The 24,866-nt window shown below is 44.7% G+C and overlaps 1 protein-coding gene across 1 annotated transcript in view; it reads left to right on the top strand.

The window, feature by feature from the left end:
- LOC136565466 (ATPase family AAA domain-containing protein 3) overlaps positions 1 to 23,501 on the top strand; it is a 28,775-nt gene extending 5,274 nt beyond the window's left edge. Inside the window, exons 6-16 of the mRNA XM_066564065.1 lie at positions 469 to 634; positions 2,317 to 2,386; positions 5,327 to 5,482; positions 5,683 to 5,739; positions 6,666 to 6,791; positions 7,828 to 7,952; positions 10,628 to 10,679; positions 12,050 to 12,120; positions 14,315 to 14,482; positions 15,127 to 15,235; positions 23,129 to 23,501. Coding sequence (XP_066420162.1) covers positions 469 to 634; positions 2,317 to 2,386; positions 5,327 to 5,482; positions 5,683 to 5,739; positions 6,666 to 6,791; positions 7,828 to 7,952; positions 10,628 to 10,679; positions 12,050 to 12,120; positions 14,315 to 14,482; positions 15,127 to 15,235; positions 23,129 to 23,308 — 1,280 coding nt within the window. The 3' untranslated portion in view covers positions 23,309 to 23,501. The remainder of the gene's footprint in view (positions 1 to 468; positions 635 to 2,316; positions 2,387 to 5,326; positions 5,483 to 5,682; positions 5,740 to 6,665; positions 6,792 to 7,827; positions 7,953 to 10,627; positions 10,680 to 12,049; positions 12,121 to 14,314; positions 14,483 to 15,126; positions 15,236 to 23,128) is intronic.
- The last annotated feature ends 1,365 nt before the right edge of the window (positions 23,502 to 24,866 follow it).

Below are 24,866 nucleotides of genomic sequence, written 5' to 3'. Positions count from 1 at the left end.
TCACCTCATCTCCATTCAGTTTCCTGCAGAAAATAAAAAAGTTGTGGTGTGAAACTTGCTTAGCTTCTTTTTGTTGTTGAGAATTGCCAGAATTCCTGGGTTTGCACAACTCCACTGGGGTGCAGGTCTCAGAAATGTTAAGAAATGTTAATGTTAATTAACTGAATGGGATGGGAAGGTGGTTTGCTCCAAGCACAGATGTGGCCTCCTCCAGTGAGGGAAGTGTAGCCTGAATAACACATCCCAGTGGTGAAACCCTGTAGGGTTGGGTTATTTCACTCCTGAGTTTCTCATTCATTCTCCCTTCACCACAATTCCATTGAATTTTGGTGAAGGGGGCAGCAGCGCTTCCAAAATCCCCTTTGGGACCATTTTGCTTCTCTTCCTTCCAGTACACAGCAACTTCCCTGGGGTTTTCCTTCTCCCAGGCCAAAATTTGACCTCTCTGCTGTTTATTTTTCCCCCAAGCTACCGTGGAGAGGGAGATGGAGCTGCGGCACAAGAACGAGATGCTGCGGGTGGAGGCGGAGGCGCGGGCGCGCGCCAAGGCCGAGCGCGAGAACGCCGACATCATCCGCGAGCAGATCCGCCTCAAGGCCGCCGAGCACCGCCAGACCGTGCTCGAGTCCCTCAGGTGGGGCACAGAGGGCTGGGGGTGCTCTCTGTGTGTGGGGGAGGACCTGGGGTTTGTTCTTCTGGAGCTGCTCCACGTGTGGGGGGAAACCTGGGGTTTGTTCCTCTGGAGCTTCTCCAAGTGTGGGGGAGGACCTGGGGTTTGTTCTTCTGGAGCTGCTCCACGTGTGGGGGAGAACCTGGGGTTGGTTCTTCTGGAGCTGCTCCATGTGTGTGGGAGAACCTGAGGTTTGTTCTTCTGGAGCTTCTCCAAGTGTGGTAGAACCTGGGGTTTGCTCCTTTGGAGCTGCTCTGTGTGGGGGGAAACCTGGGGTTGGTTCCTCTGGAGCTGCTCCACTTGTGTGTGGGAGAACCTGGGGTTTGTTCTTCTGGAGCTTCTCCAAGTGTGTCCCAGCACATGGGAGAACCTGGGGTTTGTTCCTCTGAGGAGTTTCAGCCTGGTGCTTTTCCCACATGTGGGAAAACCTGGGGTTTGTTCCTCTGGTGTTTCTCCAAGTGTGTCCTCACATGTGGGAGAACCTGGTGGTTTGTTCCTCAGCAGCTGCTCCACGTGTGTCCCAGCACATGGCAGAACCTGGGGTTTGTTCATCTAAGGAATTTCAGCTTGGTGCCTCTCCCACATGTGGGAGAACCTGGGGTTTGTTCCTCTGAGGAATTTCAGCCTGGTGCTTCTCCAAGTGTGTCCCCATGTGTTGGAGAACCTGGGCTTTGTTCCTCTGGAGCTGCTCCAAGTGTGTGGGAGGACCTGGGCTTTGTTCCTCTGATGCAGTTTCTCTCTCCCAGCCTGTGGGAGGACCTGGGGTTTGTTCCTGTGGTGCTTCTCCAAGTGTGACCCCACATCTGGGAGAACCAGGAGTTTGTTCCTCTGAGGAATTCCAGCCTGGTGCTTCTCCCACATGTGGGAGATCCTGGGATTTGTTCCTCTGGTGCTTCTCCAAGTGTGTCCCCACGCCTGGGAGACCCTGGGGTTTGTTCCTCTCAGGAATTCCAGCCTTGTGTGACCTCTCCTGCTCGTCCCGCTACATTGTCACCTGAAATAGCAACCAGAGACATTTAGAGTGATACAATTTTTCTAACAGATTATTTCAAGCCTTTTCCTCCAGTCCTGGAGCTCAGTAGCTCTGAGAACCCCACAGTTCTTCCAGAACATCCATCACAAAGCTGTCATGCAGTTTGGCTCCTCAGGGCTGGCTGTTTTACCTTTGGAATTGGTTCATTTTAGGTCCTTTGAGATTTTGAACAAAAAGAGCTTTCAATACATCCAGTTCAACACAAATAATGCATTAAAGTAAATTGATACCATCTTAGGGCCAGGTGCTTTTCTGGACTTAATCCCAGCTCAGGTGTAGGCATCAGATGATTATAAATATGTTTTCAGATGGTTATAAATATGTTTTCAGATGGTTATAAATTTATTTTCAGATGGTTATAAATTTATTTTCAGATGGTTTTAAATATATTTTCAGATGATTATAAATATATTTTCAGATTATTATAAATATATTTTCAGATGATTATAAATATATTTTCCATGTTCACATTCCAATTCCGACGTGAGCCTTCCCTTTGACTCGTTCTGAAGAAGATGAACAACTTTAATGCAATCTGAAAGCCTGGTTTAAAATGGATCAATTCATTGAATTCCCTTTCTCTCCTGCTTGCTTTGCTGTTTGCTTGCCACAGGACAGCTGGGATGCTCTTTGGGGAAGGATTCCGTGCTTTCGTGACAGACTGGGATAAAGTCACAGCCACGGTAAGCTTGGGAAACCTGGCAGAAACTTCCAGAAAAGCCAGGTTGTAAATGTGTGTTAAACTCCTGATTGTGTCACAGCTTTAAATCTAATTTTGATGTAGCCTAGAGAGCACTTAGAGAACTGCTCTATGTGCTAAATAAATTGATTAAAAGCCGGAGCAGCATCTTTTCACAGGACAAAAGAGCTTGGGAATGGAATCTTGGGGACAGAAAGTTGTTTCTCAGTGTAAAACTAAACAAAACAACAATGAAAATATATTTTTGGTAGCATGGCTGGTTAAAATAGAAATTCTGCTTTGAATCAGTCACCACCATCTGCTCCACCCTCTGATTTTATACACACAGGCTGATACAAAACATCCTTTGAGAGCTCTGGGGAGAACAAGACAAGCTTTTAGTGGCTCCTTTTGTCATCTGCAGCATTCAGAGCCCTTTGTAGATCAGTGCTTGGTGCTTTGAGCTGTGCATTCACTTGACCCACATACAAATTGTCATTTTTGCTTCTGACATGTTCTTCTCTTGTGAATTTGGGACATTTAGCTTAAAAAAAAAAAAAGAAAAGAAAAAGGCAGGTGTATTTTTGGAAAGGAGATAACACAGCTGGAAGTCATATTTTCCGTTGCTTTAAAAAGTTTGGAATTACTATAAGGTAAGAACCAGTCAGTTATTTTAAGGTTCTTGTAAATGAAACCTGAATTTTCAGCTCTAAGTGCTGCTCTTTCTCTACCCCTTCCCAGCCAAGCAGAGCCCCAAAGGTTCTACCTTGAGATTTTTGGTTCATTGTGGTTTTAGTGTAATTCACTTTTTTACTGATCAGAGACCCATTCCTTTGATACTTTATGATAAAAAGGTGGGTAAATGTCTCCCATGCAAAACCATGACACCCTGTAATCAGACTGATTTTTTAGGGTGGTCAGTTGGGTTCTTGCTTGATACAGAATTCATTTTTAAAGCTCTGCTTCTCTGTATCTTGTGACATGAACATCATCAAAAACCTGAGAAAGTGACATCAGCTCCATCCAGGCACAGGGAACTTTGTGCTGCATGGTCTGGGAGAGCATGAGATCATGGCTCTGTTTTTAGAGGGAGGCTGCTAAAAAGGTGAAATCTGTTCTGTGTTCTGCATCTGAGCTGAGCTGAGCATGGAGATCCCTCACTCTTTGCATCCTGGAACTCACAGTTCTGATCCCTTGGTGTTCCCACCCAGAGCAGAGGTGATGTCCCACATTCCAGCAGAGTGAGAGCTACCAGATGGTGCCTCATGGTTTATTGAACAGTGCCACCCTTGTTGTCCTTGAGGCTTTTCACCCTGCTCTGTACTTGCAGGAGAAGTCAGCTTATTTTAAAAGCAATTGCTGCAGTTTGCTCTTTTCTCTGATATAAATTATTGGCATCAGCTTTAAGCTGACTCCAGAGCCTGGAGTCTTTCTGCTTCACTGGCAGATCGATGGGAATGGCTCATTTTGTGGGGTTTCTGGAGGAACAGCCCAGTGAGTGATGTCATTCCCATTCTATGATGGTAATTCCCATTCCCATGGTGGTAATTCCCACTCCATGGTGCTAATTCCCATTCCATGGTGGCAATTCCCATTCCCATGGTGATAATTCCCACTCCATGGTGATAATTCCCATTCCCATGGTGGTAATTCCATTTCCATGGTGATAATTCCATTTCCATGGTGCTAATTCCCATTCCCAGGGTGACATTTCCCATTCCATGGTGATAATTCCCATTCCCATGGTGGCAATTCCCACTCCCATGGTGCTAATTCCCATTCCATGATGGTAATTCCCATTCCATGGTGACAATTCCCATTCCCATGATGGTAATTCCCATTCCATGGTGATAATTCCCACTCCCATGGTGACATTTCCCATTCCATGGTGACAATTCCCATTTCTATGGTGGTAATTCCATTCCATGGTGATAATTCCCATTCCCATGGTGATAATTCCCACTCCCATGATGGCAATTCCCATTTCCATGATGGCAATTCCCATTCCCATGATGTTTTTTTGGTTCTCCTCTGGAGCCCCTCATTCCCTGTGCTGTTGGGGCTGGCACAGCTGTCACCTTTAGCAGAAATTCCCTTTTTTGTTCCCCACTGTGCCCTGCCTTGGTGGCAGCCACAACTCAGCAGTTTCACCTTGGCACCTGAAATTCAGCTGGCATTCTCTGGTGTGGTGAGGGGCATTCTGGCAGGCAGCACCTGCCTGAGGGGGCTGGTTTATCTTCATTACTCAATTCACTTGAAAATTCAGCCCCACACTTTTTGGTTTATCTTCATTACTCAATTCACTTGAAAATTCAGCCCCACACTTTTTGGTTTATCTTCATTATTCAATTCACTTGAAAATTCAGCCCCACACTTTTTGGCTGATGGGGCTGTTTAATCTTCATTACTCAAATTTACTTGAAAATTCAGCCCCACACTTTTTGGCTGCTGTGGCTGGTTTATCTTCATTACTCAAATTTACTTGAAAATTCAGCCCCACACTTTTTGGTTTATCTTCATTATTCAATTCACTTGAAAATTCAGCCCCACACTTTTTGGTTTATCTTCATTACTCAAATTTACTTGAAAATTCAGCCCCACATTTTTGGCTGCCGTGGCTGGTTTATCTTCATTACTCAATTTACTTGAAAATCTGGACATCCCCTCACATTTTTTGGGCAGGATGTAGTTTTGGATTCAGGACTAAATGCTTCACTTGTGCTTCCTCTGCTTTTTTTGCTGTGCAAGAGCAATCAGTGAACAGGGAGTGTGAGACCTTGACTGTCTGAGCAGGGATAAAAAACACCTTACCAAAAATAAACCCCTCCTGCTCAGCATTTGTCCTGAATCTTAATTCCCCACCACAGGGCAGCCTGCACACAGCAGCACTGCCTTGCCAAGTGGTTTTTTCTCATTTTTCTCCTTTTTTTTCCTTTTTTTGCAGGTGGCAGGCCTGACCCTGCTGGCAGTGGGGGTTTATTCTGCCAAAAATGCCACGGCTGTAGCGGGGCGTTACATCGAGGCAAGGCTGGGCAAACCCTCCCTGGTGAGGGAAACCTCCAGGATCACAGTGCTGGAGGCTCTGAAACATCCCATCAAGGTAAAATTCACCTTTGCTTCTGTGGTACACGCAGCAAAACTCAGGCTGGGATTGTCTGTGGGTCTGGACAAACAGAATAGTGGAGGTGGAATGGATGGGCTGAGCCCGCTGGTAATTCTGTAAGGTGTTTTAGTCCAAGTGAGTTGTTAAAATGTGGGGGTTTTTTTCTGCCTGTGAGTAACTGAATTTGTCCTCTCAAGGTCGGTAAACGTCTCACCAGCAAGGCTCAGGATGCCCTTGAAGGAGTTGTTCTCAGTGTGAGTACTCTGTTCTCCTGCCTTGGGCTGTCAAGGATGACTTTGGATTCCAAATGAGAGCTGCTGGTGCCTTAAACTCCCTTCTAAAGCTGTAATTCCAGCAGTTTTGGAGGTTTTTTGTCCCTTGGGACACTGGGACCATCAGTAAGCTCCTGTGTTCACTGTGACATGCATTAAGCAGCTTGTTCACCTTTTTTCCCTCTGTGAAAAGCAGTTGGAAGTCTTGGTTCAGTCCTTGCTCTGCTGCAGTTTCTCTCTGTGGTCAGCATGTGAAGATTCAGAATTCCACTTGTGCCCTCTGAAGTTAAGGATTACTGAACCCAAACCAGCTTCTAGGCAAAAAAAAAAAAAAAAAATCTAAATATTCTGTGCATTTACCCACCCTGAAATTGGTTCTTAACTTGCTAATTAGTGCTACTTCTGTGTATTTGCTTCTGAATTGAAATCCTGGTTATCTGGCAAATTTAAGAGCTGCTTGAAGCTGCTGAGAGAAAATGCTCCTGCAGGAATATCTCTCTCCCAGTATCCCCAAATGCAGTAGGAATATAAATATGAATTTATGACTTGAGCAGGAATTAGCACTGCAAAGAGTTGCTGATGTTTTGACATATCCCTCCCAGGGCACCCATTAGGAAGTGAATATTTAGGTGTTATCTGTTCCTAGAGTAGTCACTGCACTCCTTCCTGCACTGCTGCTTTTTCTTATGAAAGAATTGTAGCCAAGTGGACAGAAAATCAAGTAAATCCTCACATAGGACAGGAAATGACCTTGGTGTGGAGTCATGAGCAGCTGAAGTTAAGACTTAAAAGCTTGAGCCTGGAGTGCTGCCTCCTTCCTGCAGGTACTGATTTGGGAACCTGGTAGGTGCAGCTCTTTTTGGTACCTTCTGATCCTTAAATTGAATTTTTTTTTTTTTTTCCTGCAGCCCCAGCTGGAAGCACGTGTGAGAGACATTGCCATAGCAACAAGAAACACAAAAAGGAACAAAAGCCTCTACAGGAATATTCTGATGTACGGTCCCCCTGGCACTGGAAAAACTCTTTTTGCCAAGGTAAAAACCCTGCCAAGATTCTGCCAACCTTGCAAAGTGTTCTGAGAATTCCAGGGCCTGTGGAGCTTCCCTGGGCTGGAATCTCCTGCTGGAGTGTTGCACAAACATTTTGTTCCCGTTGGGGAGGGAGGGAGGAAGGGGCAGCCTGCCCCAGCTCTGAATCACTGCAGCCACTTGGATCTGGATTTTCCACCTGGGAAAGGCCCTTGGAACTGGGATTTATTTGTGGGAATCCCTTGGAACTGGGATTTATTTGTGGGAATCACAGCAGCAGCCACTTGTCCACGAGTCCTGAGGTTTCATCAACTTTTTAGCAGTGGCAGATTTGCCAAACTGGTGCAAGTTGATTTTTTTCCCCTCTCTCAGTACATTAAACCCCTACCCCAGCAGTTTACTGAGATTATGGCACCTAAAGCTTTCTATGGCACCTGCTGGATTTCTAAAACCACCTAGTTTGGGTTTCTAAAGCCCATAGAGATGGATAGAAATGGAACAAATAAATAAAATCACAGCAGCAGCCCCTTCATATCCACCTGTGTTGGGTTTATCCCCTTGGCCTAATGGCTCTTTCCTGAGAGAGGCAAAGGCACTGCCAGGCTGATTTTTACATGGATTGCAGTCAGAATTTGATTTTTTTCCTTGCTTTTTACTGCTTGTCCACAAGACCTGAGGTTTCATCAACTTTCTAACAGTGGCAGATTTGCCAAACTGGTGCAAGTTGAATTTTTTTTCTTATATCAGTAAACTAAACCCATATCCCAATAGTTTTCTGAGATTATGGCACCTACTGGATTTCTAAATCCACCTAGTTTGGGTTTCTAAAACCCATAAAGATGGACAGAAATGGAAAAAATAAACAAAATCACAGCAGCAGCCACTTCCTGGCCACCTCTGTTGGGTTTACATGCTTTATTTTTTGTCCTAAACAAAAAATTGCAACCAAGTGATGAAGAACACAAAGAAGCCAATACTCCCCTCTGCAAACCAGCACTGACAGGACTAAATGTTGAATTTGGTGGTTTTTGTTTCCTTGCAGAAATTAGCTGTGCACTCAGGCATGGATTATGCCATCATGACAGGAGGGGACGTGGCCCCCATGGGCAGGGAAGGGGTCACAGCCATGCACAAACTCTTTGACTGGGCCAACACCAGTAGGAGAGGGTAAGTTGAGCTTTGCTTTAATCCTCAGCCTGGGTTTTTGTCTAAAAGACCCTCACCCACAACTACAACAGTGTAGTTCAGCCCTAATATAATATATAAAAATTATATTGTATTATATTATATTATATTATATTATATTATATTATATTATATTATATTATATTATATTATATTATATTATATTATATTATATTATATTATATTACATTACATTACATTACATTACATTACATTACATTGCATTATATTGTATTACATTATATTATATTACATTACATTCTATTTTATTACATTATATTACATTATCTATAATAGAATATATTACATCTAGTATTTTATATTATATATTATATATTATATATTATATATTGTAAATTATATATCATATGTTGTATATTATATATTATATATATTTATGATATATAATAAATGTATAGTATATATTTATTATATGTAATGAATATATATTTATTATATGTAATAAAGGAATATTTAATGAATATTTCTTTATTAAAATAAATAAATTTTATTTATTTTAAAATAAATAAATTCTTAGAAAGCAAGATGTTGATCCTGCAAAAGAACCTTGCTTTTCCCTTTGAGGGGACAGCAAATCTCTTCTGAAATGATCCATGGAGTTGCTCTATAAATTGCTCAGTTTAATTATTATTATTTCATCATATTTGCAACAATAATCACCATAAATGAGTTGCTGTTATTGAGTGACACACAGAATCTCCTGAAGATTTTAAACACTGATAGTATTTGAATCCAGCTTCTGGTTTACTTTGGAGTCTCAAGCAGGAAAAGTGAATAAAAGAAATAAAAGAGGATAAGGAGGACATAGATGCTAAAGGTATTGACATAAAAATCACAAACATATATAAAATATCAGGTATAGAAAACACAAGCACAAAAAAGAACTTTTGCTTTTTCAGTCACCTTTAAAATCAAATTTTTATCTGCAGAGACTCCTCAGGTTGAGGCTGAATTTTGCTCCCTGGTTTTGTGTGGCTGTGTGGTTCATTTGCTCCTACCAATATAAATGGATTTTTGATTTTTGCACTGCAGAGATCCTTGTCCAGCCAGGATGGTAAAATTCAACACTGAACTTTCAGGGGTTGTCACTTTGGGTTTTGTGCTGGTTTGAGCTCAGATCTGTGCGTGTGGCTGCCCAGTGATTTATGTGTTCTCTGATTGCCCCAGATGGACATCATCTTGCAGTGTCTCTTTTAATCCTTGCTTCATTCATCACCTCAATCTTTCTATTTCCCCATACCAAGAAAAAAAGCAGGGATTTAAAAGCAGGATTGAAATTTTTAAGCTTCTATTCTGAGGAGCTATAGAAGGGAAGGTGTTAGAATTTAAGTGAGCTTGGAAATTAAGTGAGAAGTTGGAAGAGATGTGAGAATACTCAGCTGGATGCTCCCATCAAGGAATTCTCTTACAGCACTGCCTGGCTCTGAATTTCTCTGCTCTGATAAAAAATTTCTGTGCATTTCAGCTCCCTACACTGCCTGATCAAAGCTCACATGTGTCCATAAAATCAATATTCTCACCTCCAGTAGCACTGAAGTATTTAAGCACATTTAATTCTGAATATCCACCAGTGTTAGCTGTTTCTTATTTAGCTGAAATTGTGCTAACAGACATTTTCTGCAGAGAATATTTGGGAGAAGATGTTAATAGGCCTGAAATGCCCTGGAAAAAATGCTGGGTTTGAAGTTAGGCAGGGAGGTAATACAAGCTGTGACAGCTTTATGAGCAACCTGCTTCTGTTATTGATAAACATCTTTACAGGCTCAGTCCCTTGGGAAGAGCACTGCCCTTGGGTTAGAAGTGAATTTATTTTGGTGAATAATTCATGGGCTTTATTAATTCACTTCTCCACAGGTAGTAAAGCCATTACATTAGTGCTGCTGTGGTTTGGGAAAGAAAAACCTCAGAAAACAACAAAGCAAGCTGAGGACAGGACTCTGCTTTGAGTTTTTTAGAGTGGCATAAGGAGGAAAAATGGCAGGGAGGTGTCACTGTCACCAAGATTTCTGTACTGTGCCCTGCACACATCTCTGGAAAGAGGAGGGAATGCTAAAATAGCACTCAGACTTGAGCAGGTCTAAATTTCTGCATTTGAGGCTGTGGAGAAGCTTCTAGAATGGAATGATGGAGCTGGGATTGTGGCTGTGGAGTTTGGGTAGAAGGGTGTGAGGTCACAGGGTGGGAAGATTTTGGGGCTTTAGAATATAGGAATATATAGAGAGCAAGATGGAGGTTTTAGGGCAGAGGCTGGGTGCTTCTTCTTCACCTTCTCCTCCTTCTCCTCCTCCTCCATGGGTTTGGGTGGTTTTGTGCAATTGGATAAAAAACTCCACATTACAGACCACAGGTGGTTGGTTATTTGGTTAAAAGTAAAAATAATTGAGGTGTCATTTCTTAATTGGAGAGTTTATCCTTAAAAGGCCTTGTAGAGAGAGAGACAGGGCTCCATTTTTAGTTTGTTAAAGTGCTGCAGAACTCAGGGCTTGTGAGACCCTAACATAGATAAGAACTAAAAAACATTTGAGTCCAAACACAAAATTCCATCTTGTCCATTTAATCCCAACCCTGGCTAAAAAAGAAGCAGAGGCTCCCCAGGCCTTACCCTGTGCTGTCACTGTGGTGCTTCCCTTTTGCAGCCTCCTGCTCTTCGTGGATGAGGCAGATGCATTCCTGAGGAAAAGAGCCACAGTAAGTGCTGGGTGTGTGTCTGCTCCTGCTCCTGCTGCTCCTGCTGCTCCTGCTCTGCTCCTGCTGCTCCTGCTCTGCTCCTGCTGCTCCTGCTTCTGCTACTGCTACTGCTACTGCTCCTGCTCTGCTCTGCTCCTGCTCTGCTCCTGCTCTGCTCCTGCTTCTGCTCTGCTCCTGCTCTGCTCCTGCTCTGCTCCTGGTCCTGCTCTGCTCCTGCTCCTGCTCCTGCTCTGCTCCTGGTCCTGCTCCTGCTCTGCTCCTGCTTCTGCTCCTGCTCTGCTCCTGCTCTGCTCCTGCTTCTGCTCCTGCTCTGCTCCTGCTCTGCTCCTGCTCCTGCTCCTGCTCTGCTCTGCTCCTGCTCTGCTCCTGCTCCTTCTGCTCCTGCTCCTGCTGCTCCTGCTGCTCCTGCTTCTGCTACTGCTCCTGCTCTGCTCCTGCTGCTCCTGCTGCTCCTGCTTCTGCTACTGCTCCTGCTTCTGCTCCTGCTCTGCTCTGCTCCCGCTCTGCTCCCGCTCTGCTCCCGCTCTGCTCCTGCTCTGCTCCTGCTCTGCTCCTGCTTCTGCTTCTGCTCCTGCTGCTCCTGCTTCTGCTTCTGCTTCTGCTCTGCTCCTGCTCTGCTCCTGGTCCTGCTCTGCTCCTGCTCTGCTCCTGCTTCTGCTCCTGCTCTGCTCCTGCTCTGCTCCTGCTGCTCCTGGTCCTGCTCTGCTCCTGCTCTGCTCCTGCTTCTGCTCCTGCTCTGCTCCTGCTCTGCTCCTGCTCTGCTCCTGCTCCTGCTCCTGCTCCTGCTCTGCTCCTGCTCCTGCTCTGCTCCTGCTGCTTCTGATCTGCTCCTGCTCTGCTCCTGCTCTGCTCCTGCTTCTGCTTCTGCTCCTGCTCCTGCTGCTCCTGCTCTGCTCCTGCTCCTGCTCTGCTCCTGCTCTGCTCCTGCTCTGCTCCTTTTCCTGCTCTGCTCCTGCTCTGCTCCTTCTCCTCTTCTGCTCCTGCTCTGCTCCTGCTCTGCTCCTGCTCTGCTCCTGCTGCTCCTGCTCCTGCTCTGCTCCTGCTGCTCCTGCTCCTGCTCTGCTCGTGTTCCTGCTCTGTTCCTTCTGCTCCTGCTCTGCTCCTGCTCCTTCTCCTGCTTCTGCTCTGCTCTGCTCCTTCTCCTTCTCTTCGCCTGTTTTGCTCCTGCTCCTGTTCCTTTTCCTTCTCCTTTTCCTTCTCCTTTTCCTTCTCCTTTTCCTGCTCCTTTTCCTGCTCCTGCTCTGCTCCTCCTTAAATAAAGGAATAGAAATAAATAAATAGTCAAATACCAGAATTCCCTTTGTCCTTAATGCTGATTAAAGCTCTCCAGCCCTCAGCAGCTGATTCTCCTTTGGGTTTCATCTTTGCAGGAGAAAATCAGTGAAGATCTCAGAGCAACTTTAAATGCATTTCTGCACAGAACAGGGCAGCACAGCAACAAGTGAGTACCCAGTTCCAGCAGCTGATATTTCCCTGGGTTGAGGAAAGTCTTTAAAGGGTCTCTGGTGTACAAATGGAAGTTGGAAATGATCTGTGCTGCTGAGGGATTGAACAAAATCTGCAGAGAATTTCCCCCTTTCCCTTTATGTGCTGGATGTAGCTTGTTCCTCCTTCAGCTTTTGCTGGCATTTGGAAATCAGAACAGAAGGAAAATTTTTCCTGAAACTTTGATGGTATTTGGACATCTTGAGTATCTTGATGTTTGTATTTTCTCTCTTGGCGAGTTCCTGTTTATACAAGAGCCCAGGAAAATCACTCCCACAAAAATTCAGAGTTCTCCTGGCTGGGAGCTTCAAATTCCCTGGAAAAACACTTGAGTGGTGCTTGCTCCTCTGCAGTGACCTCTTCCCATCTTGTGCTTGTGTGAGGCAGCTGAGTTTCCATTTCTTCCCCCGTGTTTCAAATCCCTGTGGGGATTTTAAATTGCCTTGGAAGAGCTCTGGGAGTTTTTTGGGGGTGCTGGGGATGTTTCATTCTTTCCCCTGATGTTAAATTACCTCAGAAGAGCTCTGGGCTTGCTTTTTGGGTGCTGGAGATGGCTTTTTCTTTCTTTCCCCTGCTTTTAAATTGCCTTGGAAGAGCTCTGGGGATGTTTTTTGGGTGCTGGGGATTTTAAATTGCCTTGGAAGAGCTCTGGGGGTTTTTTGGGGTTGCTGGGGACGTTTCTTTCTTTCCCCTGATATTAAATTACCTCAGAAGAGCTCTGGGGATGTTTTTTGGGTGCTGGGGATGTTTCTTTTCTTTCCCCTGATTTTAAATTGCTTTGGAGGAACTCTGGGGATGTTTTTTGGGTGTTGGGGATGTTTCTTTCCCCTGATGTTAAATTGGGGATTTTTTTTTGGGTGTTGGGGATGTTTCTTTCCCCTGATGTTAAATTGGGGATTTTTTTTGGGTGCTGGGAGCTCTGGGGGTGTTTTGTGGGGTGCTGGAGATGCTGAGAACAGCTGAGTTCTCGTTTGCAGTGAGCTCTGCCATTGAATTCAGCCCTGATTTCACCCATGAGCCATCTGAGGACACTGAACATGCCCTGGTGATTCATGCACTGCTTTTTACTTCTGAGCAGCCTTATTGCTGCTCTGGGCAAGGAGCAGCCCTGCATCCATCAGTGGGAGCTCACTGGGGTGAAATGGGTGAAATGGGCTGTGTAAATGGGGTGCTTTGGTGAGACCCTGAGGAGAGCTCTTCCTTCAGCAGGGAATTGGCACCAGGACTGGGAACTGCTGCTTTTCAACTTCCCAAAAATCATTTGTGGGGTAGCAAAGCGCTATATATATATATAAAAATAGATATATATATATATTTTATATATATATATATATATAAAATATATATATATAGATATATAATAATATAGATATATATACAGATATATATAATATATATGTGTATATATATAATTTATATATATAAAAATGTATATATATAAAATTTATATATATACATATAAAATATGTGTACATATATATATAAAATATGTGTGCATATATATATATGTATACATATAAAATATGTGTATATATATATATATATATAAAATATAATATAATATCAGGCTGCATGGCAATCCTTAATCCAGGCTTGTTTCTGCAAGTTTTGATGGTAAAAATGCCACAGTGTTGGCTTGGCCAAGTTATCTCCAGAAATGACAGCAGAGAACACGGCCCCTTGTAGGCAATGATTCAGCCAGACAGCAAGAACATCAATATTCCAATAGCTGTGCTTAAAAGCCCATTTCAAATTATTAGGCACTGTTAAACTGGTGACATCAATTAGAGCATTAAAGTATTGGCACAGGGAAGGAGCATCATTACAAAGCAATAAAAAAAAAAAGAATTTCCAGCTCCAAAATGCAGCAGGACCTGGAGCAGCACATCTGTCCCATGGAGCAGAGCTTGGTCTGCACACTTCAGGCTGTTCTAAACTGCCCCAAACACATTTTATTGTTTTTTATTTTTTATTTTTATTTATATGCTAAGCAATTTCTAAGGAATCCAGGTTTATTTTTTTCATGTGATGAAACATCTTTGATCCCAACCACGGCAGCTCCCCACGTTCAAACTCAGCTCATCGATTTTGATTTTTAGGGCTTTGTCAGTCTATCCTTTATTGATTTTTTTTTTTTTCCCTAATTCCAGGTTTATGCTTGTTTTAGCAAGCAACCAGCCAGAGCAGTTTGACTGGGCCATCAATGACAGGATAGATGAGATGGTGAACTTTGAGCTGCCCCAGCTGGAGGAGCGCGAGCGGCTCGTCAGGATGTATTTCGACCAGCACGTCCTGAAGCCAGCCACAGAGGGCAAACAGTGAGTACCCCTCACAGCTCTCATACCCTGGAGAATTCCCTTTCTTTTTTTTTTTGATTTTTCCTCATCCCCTTTCTTGTGTATTTTGTCTATAAACCCTCTTTCAACAAGCAAAAGACTTGGGAGGTGCCTCTCGCTGTGAGGTCATCCCAGATTTTTTGTTGTGCCCTGTGGTGCTGTTCACAGGGGTCCCAGGAGGAGGGAAGAGATGAGAATCTTGACTCCATGTTTCAGAAGGCTGATTGATTATTCTATGATATATATACGATGTTAAAATGATAGATTAAAACTATACTAAAAGAATAGAAGAAAGGATTTCATCAGAAAGGAATAGAAAGGAATGATAACAAAATCTTGTGACTGACCAGAGTCTGAGCCAGCTGGACTGTGATTGGCCATTAATTAAAAACAACCACATGAGACCAATCAAAGATTCATCTGTTGCATCCCACAGCAGCAGATAATCATTGTTTGCATTTCATTTCTGAGGCTTCTCAAGAGAAAAGATCCTAGCAAAAGGATTTTTCATAAAATATCATGCCTACAGTGCCCTTAAAATTCAGGAGGCAGAAATGCAAGCAGGAATCTGTAGGAACTCCTGTGGTGTGGCTACACATCGACCAGAAGCTCGTTCTGCCTTTCAGGAGGCTGAAGCTGGCCCAGTTTGATTATGGCAAGAAGTGCTCAGAGATTGCCAGGCTGACCGAGGGCATGTCCGGCCGGGAGATCTCCCAGCTCGCTGTGGCGTGGCAGGTGAGAGGGGCTTTTCTCCTTCCCTTCCCCTTTCCCTTCCCTTTTCCCTTTTCCTTCCCCTTTTCCTTCCCCTTTCCCATTTCCTTTTCCTTCCCCTTCCCTTCCCAAACCTTCCCAAACCTTCCCTTTTTCCTTCCCTTTTCCCTCCCTTTTTTCCCTTCCCCTTTTCCTTCCCCTTTTCCCTTCCCCTTTTCCTTCCCTTTTCCCTTCTCCTTTCCCTTCCCCTTTCCCTTCCCCTTTTCCTTCCCCTTTTCCTTCCCCTTTTCCTTCCCCTTTTCCTTCCCCTTCCCTTCCCTTCCCTTCCCTTCCCTTCCCTTCCCTTCCCTTCCCTTCCCAAACCTTCCCAAACCTTCCCTTCCCTTCCCAAACCTTCCCAAACCTTCCCTTCCCCTTTCCTTCCCTTTTTCCTTTCCTTCCCTTTTCCTTCCCTTTTCTTCCTTTTTTCCCTTCCCCTTTCCTTCCCTTTTCCCCTCCTGGGTGGTTTCAGCCTTTGACTCTGGAGTCCCAGCTCATCTCTCCCTGTGAAGGTTTCCCAAACTTGGGATCAATTCCTTCACTCATTGTCCATGGGGTGCTCCCAGATCGATCCCTGCTGCCTCTGGGGTGGGTGTTACAATATCAGCTCAATTCCTCATCCCATACATAACAGCAGTGTTGATAATTCCCAGTAGGAAATCCCTCATGGGATTTAGGTCAAGCAGGTGAGTTTGGGCTCAGTTTGGGCTCAGTCTGGGCTGGCCACACTCCTGCTCCAGCTCAGGAAGCTCAGCAGAAGAGAAACCTGATTTTGGTGCCTTCATTAGTGCCCTGAACCATCCTCCTCCTCCTCCTCTCCTTTGTTCCAAACCCTCTCAGTGCAGTTTGAGCTATTAAAGAAACAAAACTGGAATTGGAGCTGAAAAAAAAAATAGATATTTGTACATTTTATTTATACATAAATTTTGTACATTTTATTTATACATAAAAATAAGGAATGCAGGACCTGGAGTACAATTATTCACATGCTCAGCAAGCTTTAGTGTTGTTTTTTTAATTTACATCAGGTTTTCACCTTGTTTTGTCACAGCTGCCAGTTTCTTACTGGATTGTGGATTTTCATAAACTAACCTAGAAATATCAAGTGAAGGAATGTGCTCCCATTTGTGTGTCATGTAACCTACTCATGTCAGCTGCCTTGTAAAAACAAAGTGGCTTCTTGTTTGGTTCTTAAATTTTTAATTTACTTTAGCAGCTCACAAACATCTGAAGAAGTTTGTGCATTTCATTCCTTCTACTACTGATTTTCCACCTTTTAAGGAACATAAATATTTGTCCTTTCTAGTAGGAATTAATTTTAATTGCAGCAGTCATCAGCTGAGGTCCAAATTTGAGTGCTGTTAGTTCTTATTTTATTCTTTGGTAGCACACAGCTGGTTAATTTTCCTGTATAATTTTTATGATATTGAATCATATTTCAAAATACACGCTGTCATCTATGAAAGGCTTTGCTGCCAACTATTTCCTGTAATAAGAAGTTGTGATAAATGACGCTTTGCTTTTTATCACCCCTTATCAGCAAGTTTGTCATTTCTCCCCAGGAATGACCTCAGCTTTTATCATTTCTCCTTTAAGTGCTGCTGAAGGAAGGAAAAAGGTGGGGGTGAATAATTTTCCCTGACAGCTTTTAAAAATGTACCTGGTGCTGCCAGCACTGTTAACAGGGTTTGGTGTCAAACTGCAGCAGGAAGTTGTTGTGCTCCTCTCTGCTCTCATGAGACACTCAAAGGGCTTAAAAAAAAATATAATACTCAGGAGAGGGGAGAAATATTTGAGTTGGTTGGATGGAGCAAGAAACTTCATTTGTGGGAAAATCAGAGTGGGAATCAAGGTGGAAATTAGAGTGGAAATCAAGGTGGAAATTAGAGTGAAAAGTGAAAATTGGAGTGGAAATTAAGGTGAAAATCAAGGTGAAAATCAGAGTGAAAATCAAGGTGAAAATTAGAGTGGAAATTAGAGTGGAAATCAGAGTGAAAATCAATGTTAAAATTAGAGTGAAAATCAGGGGGAAGATTAAAGTGGAAATTAGAGTGGAAATTTGAGTGGAAGTTAGAGTGGAAATCAGAGTGAAATTGGAGTGAAAATCAAGGTGAAAACCAGAGTGGAAATCAGTGAAATTACAGTGAAAATCAGGGTGAAAATTAGAGTGAAAATCAGGGTGAAAATCAATGTTAAAATTAGAGTGAAAATCAAGGGGAAGATTAGAGTGGAAATTAGAGTGAAAATCAAGGTGAAAATCAACATTAAAATCAAATCAAAGTTAAAATCAAGGTTCAAATCAAAGGGACCTCATTAAAGTTAAACAAAAATGAGTTTGGAGGGAGCAAACTTGGAATAAATTCCTTCATTACCTCAGGCTGTAATTGGAAGATTAAACCCCAATATGCAAATGGATGAAAATGATAAAAATATGAAAACCTGTAACCTGTGGTCCATTTTTTGGGTGAATTTGGAGCTGGGACCAACTGGAGCTGCTGTTCCTGCCCCAAAAAGTGAAACAAAAATGAGTTTGGGGGGAGCAAACTTGGAATAAATTCCTTCATTACCTCAAGCTGTAATTGGAAGATTCAACCCCCCAGTATGCAAATAGCCCAAACCTCTAAAAAATCCATAAAAAATATGAAAACCTGTGACTTGTTGTCCATTTTTTGGACAAGGAATTTGGAGTTTGGAGCTGCTGTTCCTGCCAGCAGCCCTTTGGCTTTTTCTGTGTGAACCCTCAGCATCTTTGGGGAGAATCCCCTCTCCAGGCAGGCGAATTTCCTCACCCCAGCTGCTCTCCTGGGTGCTGCTTTTATTTTATTCCCCTTTTTTTAGCACTGGTGACTCTTTGTAGGATCAGGGAAGGTTTAAAGGTGCATTTTCAAGCCTTTCTGGCAGTGTTTTCCTGCCTCCCAGTCTCCTTCCCGTGGTGCTGGTGCACCCCTGTGGATGGCTGTGCTCTGAACTGGGTCAGGGAGCTGAGCAGAGATAAAAATAACTTGGCAAGAAAAGTGTGAACTGCACAGCTCCAGTGCTCAGGGTGGGAATTTACTCCAGAATTTCTTCAGGAACCAGAAATTACTCCAAAAAAAAAAAAAAAAAATCCTCACCAAGCTGGATGCAGCAGCTGCAGGGTGTTGTGCACCACAGACACTCTGAACTATATCAGTAGCTCATTTTTGGTCTTTTAATTCCCTGTTAGTTCAAGGTGCTGCCTGAAAAAGGTGGGAAATAATCTGATATATCAATATCTCATTTTTGGTCTTTTAATTCCCTTGTAATTCAAGGTGCTGCCTGAAAAAGGTGGGAAATAATCTGATATATCAATATCTCATTTTTGGTCTTTTAATTCCCTTGTAATTCAAGGTGCTGCCTGAAAAAGGTGGGAAATAATCTGATATATCAATATCTCATTTTTGGTCTTTTAATTCCCTTGTAATTCAAGGTGCTGCCTGAAAAAGGTGGGAAATAATCTGATATATCAATATCTCATTTTTGGTCTTTTAATTCCCTGTTAATTCAAGGTGCTGCCTGAAAAAGGTGGGAGATAATCTGATGACAGAATAATCTGGTTATTCTGTATTTTTTATGTCTCATATCAGTATCTCATTTTTGGTCTTTTCATTCCCTTTTAATTCAAGGTGCTGAGTGCCAAAGGTGGGAAATAATCTGATATATCAATATCTCATTTTTGGTCTTTTCATTCCCTTTTAATTCAAGGTGCTGCCTACCAAAGGTGGGAAATAATCTGATGACAGAATAATCTGGTCCAGAGAGTCCGAGACAGCTGGACTGTGATTGGCCATTAATTAAAAACAACCACATGAGACCAATCAAAGATTCACCTGTTGCAGATAATTATTGTTTACATTTCATTTCTGAGGCCTCTCAGCTTCTCAGGAGAAAAGATCCTAACAAAAGAAAAATTCTCTATTTACGTATTTTTCATAAAATCTGTGACAAATTCCCATCTCAGTGAAGCCGAGCAGGAGCTGCAGCTCTCAGAGCCCCTCACTCCACCCTGAGCTGCCTGGAGATGGATTTGCTGTCACTCCCATGCAGTTTTACCCCACTGCTGCCTCAGGCTGGCTCTGGCTGTCCTGGATTTACCAACAGAATTTCAAAATAAGAAGCAGGAAAGCCAAGGGTGTAACCTCCAGCACTGGGCAGAAACATTGCTGGCACAGGCAAGGGTGTGCGTGCTAAAAATCCATTTTAATCTCTCCTGCAGGAGCCTGAGCATTCCCTTTTGTCCTTGTGCTTTGCCATTGTCCTTTGTGGCCCTAGCATGGACTCAGTGCATTTTCACCTTATAAATTCCCCTCAGGAAAAATGGAAAAATTCCCTTGCCAGCCTTGTGCAGACTTCCCAGCCCTGCACTCAAAGCTGCTGATGTGCTTTAGATAAAATGTCAAAAGCTAAAAGCAAAAAGCAACCTTTCACTATTCCAAGCTGTAATCTTGGAAAATTGTTTTGGCAGCACTTCAGGAGAATTCCCAGGAGTTTTATATCCCAGTGGGAGCTTCCTGTCATTTCCTTGCCTTTTATGCCACTGACATAAATGCCTTTTTTTTTTTTTTTTTTACTCCCTTGTTTATATTTTAAAAATAGCTGTTGTATTTTTGTGGGATGATTTATTTTTTTTTTTTTTTTCATCAGGCTATTTTCATTATAAATGGGATTTAAATGATACAGATGAGTCTGGCCAGGTTCAAATAAACCACGAATCTTGGCTGGAATGAAACATGAGGTCATTCAGGCTGGACTTGTCATCTGTTCCATCCTCACCAAACACAATTATTTCATAATTGGCTTGGAGGGCTAAAACAGGAATTGCTGCACTGGAGAAAATGGGTTAAAATTTGCCCATGCAGGAGGCAGAGGTATGAATATAAATGAAGCTTGGTGCCATTTTTATGTGTGTGCAAGCTACTCCCAGAAGGGGCAGCTGCTTCTCCCATTTGCTTTCTTGACAGTGAGGGCCTGAGGCTTTCTAAAAATAGAAAGTCATTGAGAAAATCAGCAGAGCATGAACTGCACAGCTTTGCAGGAGGTTCCACTGTGGGCTGCATGGGCTGTGCTCTGGCAGCACAAAAATCCATCCCAGAAAAGCTCTTTTTTTCATTTTCAAACACCCCACAAGGGCTGCATTGAGAGCCCTGGTTTTATTTTTATTTTACCAAAAAAAAATTTACAAAGAATTTTTATTTTACAAAAAATAAAAACGTCAAAGGGGGGTGAGGGAGGTCTGAACAAAACCTTTGCAGTGGTTTCAGGGCTGCATTGAGAGCCCTGGTTTTATTTTTATTTTACCAAAAAAAAAAAATTATGAAGAATTTTTATTTTACAAAAAATAAAAACGTCAAAGGGGGGTGAAGGAGGTCTGAACAAAACCTCTGCAGTGTTCCCCTTTTTGCAGAGAGGACAGGAGAGGTGCTGAGGGAATATTTGGCAGCCTCAGTGCTCAGGATCCTGCTCAGGCAGTGAGAGCAGCACAAGAACCTTGAAGAATAAAGAAATAGAGAATAAACAGAAAATAAATAATAAATAAATAATAACTTGAAAATTCTCTATTTACAGACCTGCTCCTTCTCAAGGCCAGGCTTTACTCCTGGTTTTAAGTGTCAGATTTTGCAGAGAGGACAGGAGAGGTGCTGAGGATCCTGCTCAGGCAGTGAGAGCAGCACAAGAACCTTGCAGGATAAATAAATAGAGAATAAATAATAATAACTTGAAAATTCTCTATTTATAGACCTGCTCCTTCCCAAGGCCAGGTTTTAGTCCTGGTTTTAAGTGTCAGTCCTGCCTGGAGGAAGGATTGCAAAGGGTTTGCTCAGGGAAAGGATTTTGCAAGAAAAACCAGCACCTGCCAGCTCTGAGACCTTTTGTGGTGTAACCAGTTCTCCCCCTAAAAAAAGGCTGGAAATAGGTTAGAGGACCTGAAAAGCAGCCTGAGGAACCTCTTGCTTATTGCTGGAAATGATTATTCCTCCTTCCATCTCCTCAGTGATGCCAGGGGCAGCTCTGGCCCTGTGGCGGTGGCAGAGCTGCAGCTCACCCTGGGCTTTGTGTTCTGCCCCATGGACACCCCTGAGGTGTAGAAGGGTCACCCTTGAGTTGGTTCCTGTGCTGCTTTTGCTGTCAGGCTCCTTCCTTGCTGGAATGGATGTTTTGCAGCATCAGTGATGGATGGAGCCTGTGTGTGATGCCTCAGGATCACTGCAGTGTGTCCTGAATCCACGTCAGACTTGCTGGGACACGGGACTGAAGGGTTGGCACTGGAAATCCGGGATGGGGGAGAAGTTTGGGGTTCTTGGGGTCAGGCAGGGTGGCTGGGGGGAGCTGCAGGGCTCCCAGCCCTCACCCCAATCCCTGTGTGCATCAAAGGGATCTGTGTGCATCGAAGGGATCTGTGTGCAGCCAAAGGGATCTGTGTGCATAGAAGGGATCTGTGTGCATGGAAGGGATCTGTGTGCATCAAAGGGATCTGTGTGCATCAAAGGGATCTGTACAGCCAAGGGATCCCTGTACAGCCAAGGGGATCTGTGTACAGCCAGGGGATCCCTGTACAGCCAAGGGGATCTGTGTACAGCCAAGGGGATCCCTGTACAGCCAAGGGGATCTGTGTACAGCCAAGGGGATCTGTGTACAGCCAAGGGATCTGTGTACAGCCAAGGGGATCCCTGTACAGCCAAGGGATCTGTGTACAGCCAAGGGGATCTGTGTACAGCCAAGGGATGCCTGTACAGCCAAGGGGATCTGTGTACAGCCAAGGGATCTGTGTACAGCCAAGGGGATCTGTGTACAGCCAAGGGATCTGTGTACAGCCAAGGGATCTGTGTACAGCCAAGGGGATCTGTGTACAGCCAGGGGATCTGTGTACAGCCAAGGGATCTGTGTACAGCCAAGGGGATCTGTGTACAGCCAAGGGGATCTGTGTACAGCCAAGGGGATCTGTGTACAGCCAAGCTCCCTCGTTCCCTGAGCTGCTCACGGGAGCACTTGCAGAGGGAGGAACCAGATTTAGAAATCTGCAGCTCGGGGGCTGCTCTGTTACCTTGGAGATGGGTGCAGCTGACAGCACCAGCATCCAGCATCCTTCCCTTGTGTGCTGAGCTGGCTGTGCCCGCCCTGCACAGGGGACAGTCCCTCTGCTGCCCCACAGGCCTGCTCCCCTGGGGGATGAAGGTGGCAGGAGCTGCCAGGCCTTTCCCCAGGGAGCTGTGCTCGCCTTTGTGCTGCCCCTGCCAGCAGAACTGCACTGGGGAGCTGGGATTGGAGTGCAGGGTGGGAGCTGCCACAAAAGGGATGCAGGGGAGGTTCCTGAGGGAGTGCACGAGGAAAGCAGGATAAGGCACATTCAACATCATTCTAGAGGCACATTCAACATCATTCTAGAGGCACATTCAACATCATTCTAGAGGCACCACGTTGCCCATGTTGCCCCCAGCACTGCTGTTGGTTCTGCTGTGCAAGTGTTCAAACAATTTTCTGTAGCTTTGGATGGAGTGGTTCCATCACCCTCCTGCACCCACCTCTCTTCACTTTATTGACTTCACATGTGCGGCTCTTTTACAGCAAGAGAGGAAATTTAAAGGACTCTAATGTGGATTTTTTCTTCTCAAAACCAGGCTTCTGTACAGCACTTTTAGAGCAGGAGAGGAAATCTAAAGAAGCCAAATGTGGTGTTTTTCTTCTCCAAACAAGGGCTTTTATTCCCAGGAACCCAGAGGTGGGCAGAGCTCGTTGGCGATGCCCGCGCGCCGCAAGGAACGAGAGGAAAACCCACATGGGGGAGGGCACAGCAGCCTGAGGTGTGCCCTGCCGGTGGCCCCTGCCATCCCTGAGGTGTCTGAGGTGTCCTTGTCCCCGCAGGCTGCAGCCTACGCCTCGGAGGACGGCGTGCTGACCGAGGCCATGATGGACGCGCGCGCGGCCGACGCCGTCAGGCAGCACCGGCAGAAGATGGAGTGGCTGAAAACAGAAGGTGCAGAAGCAAACAAAGAGACTGCCAGGAACCCCCTGCTGCCTTTCCCCAAAGGGACACCAGTGTGAGGAACCTGCAGGATTCACCTGAGCAGAGAAAAGGCAAAGGTTTGGTGGGGTGGCCCGTGGAGAGCAGCCCCTGGTGCCAGGGAGGGGCCGCCGTGGGCCCCCCGTGGGTTTGAAGTGCAAAACCAGAAAAGCAAAATGGGTTCAAAAGGCAGAAACAACTGAATTTATTAAAGGACCCCTTGGTGAAACACCAGTGGCTGTGTTGGTGTCTGTGGCCTGACCTCAAATCCTTCTGAGCTGTTCCTGCACGTGTGGGAACCCAGGGATTATCCAAGCCTGACCTCCCATACATGTAAATCTGTAGGGTTTGTGCTCCAGCAGAGCCATTTCTCACCCCTTTATCCCCAAATCCTCCCTGTGACACAGCTCCTTGCTCACTTGAGTTGCCCTTCCAAGTAAATTTTTCTTAAAAAAGTGGATTTGGGGGGGATTCACTGTTTACCAAAAGTGATCTGAGAGCAGCCCCACATATTTTTCCCCCAAGTAAATCCCCATATTTTTCCCCCAAGTAAATCACTTTTCTCCATCGAGAGGTGAGTTTGGGGCACACAGATGCAGCATGGGCTGAAGAGAGAGATGAGTGGAGCTTGTTTGCTCCCACTGCTGCCATCAAGCTGCTCTTGCCACACAAATTCTCTGCAACAGCTGGGAAAATGTGCCATTGTCAAGCCCTGAACACGAGCCTGTCTTGATGAGATGACATTTGTTCTTCTGTGCATATGAGAGACAGGTTAGAAAATCTCCTGATTTTTTTTTTTCTGTGTTTGAACTGGATTTGAACTCTGTGCTCTGCTCTGAGGCCTCTTGTGTAGCTACACAGCTCCAGCACATTGGCCTGACCTAAATCTGTGCCCTTGCTGAGCTGTTGTGCTCACCCAGGAGCTGCCACCAGCTCCACTTTGTCCACCCTGAGCTGTTCCCTGGCACTTGGCCTGAAATTCCTCCTTTTCCTGCTCTTCCTGCCCTTCCAGGTAATGGGCACCAGAGGCCCAGGCTCCTCTCTGCAGGCAGCTTGCACCCAGAATTGAACAAAATTGAAATATTTTCCTTTGAAATCAGTTTTGGATCTCGGAGCTTCCCTGTTTTCCCAGCCAGCAGGAGCCAAAAATGTCCCAGAATGTGGGGAAATCTCCCAGCCCTTCCTCAGAGGTCAGGAGAGCTCTCCCCACACTTTCCCAGCCTTTTTGCACCCCCCTGCCCAAAAACTGGGGAGCTGCTGCTCTGGGGTGCCCACTTTGTCCACCCTGAGCTGATCCCTGGCACTTATCCTGAGATTCCTCTGCTCTTCCTGCTTCTCCTGCCCTTCCAGGCATTGGGCTTGAGAGGCTCGGGCTCCTCTCTGCAGGCAGCTTGCACCCAGAATTGAACAAAATTGAAATATTTTCCTTTGAAATCAGTTTTGGATCTCGGAGCTTCCCTGTTTTCCCAGCCAGCAGGAGCCAAAATTCTGTCCCAGAACTTGGGGGAATCTCCCAGCCCTTCCTCAGAGGTCAGGAGAGCTCTCCCCACACCTTCCCAGCCTTTTTGCACCTCCTCCTGTCACCCCCTGCCCAAAAGC

This window comes from Molothrus aeneus, chromosome 21 (genome assembly GCF_037042795.1).
Source record: "Molothrus aeneus isolate 106 chromosome 21, BPBGC_Maene_1.0, whole genome shotgun sequence".
Lineage (NCBI taxonomy): Eukaryota > Metazoa > Chordata > Aves > Passeriformes > Icteridae > Molothrus > Molothrus aeneus.
The sequence above is the reverse complement of the archived record's forward strand: the minus strand, read 5'-3'. Positions and strand labels throughout refer to the sequence as shown.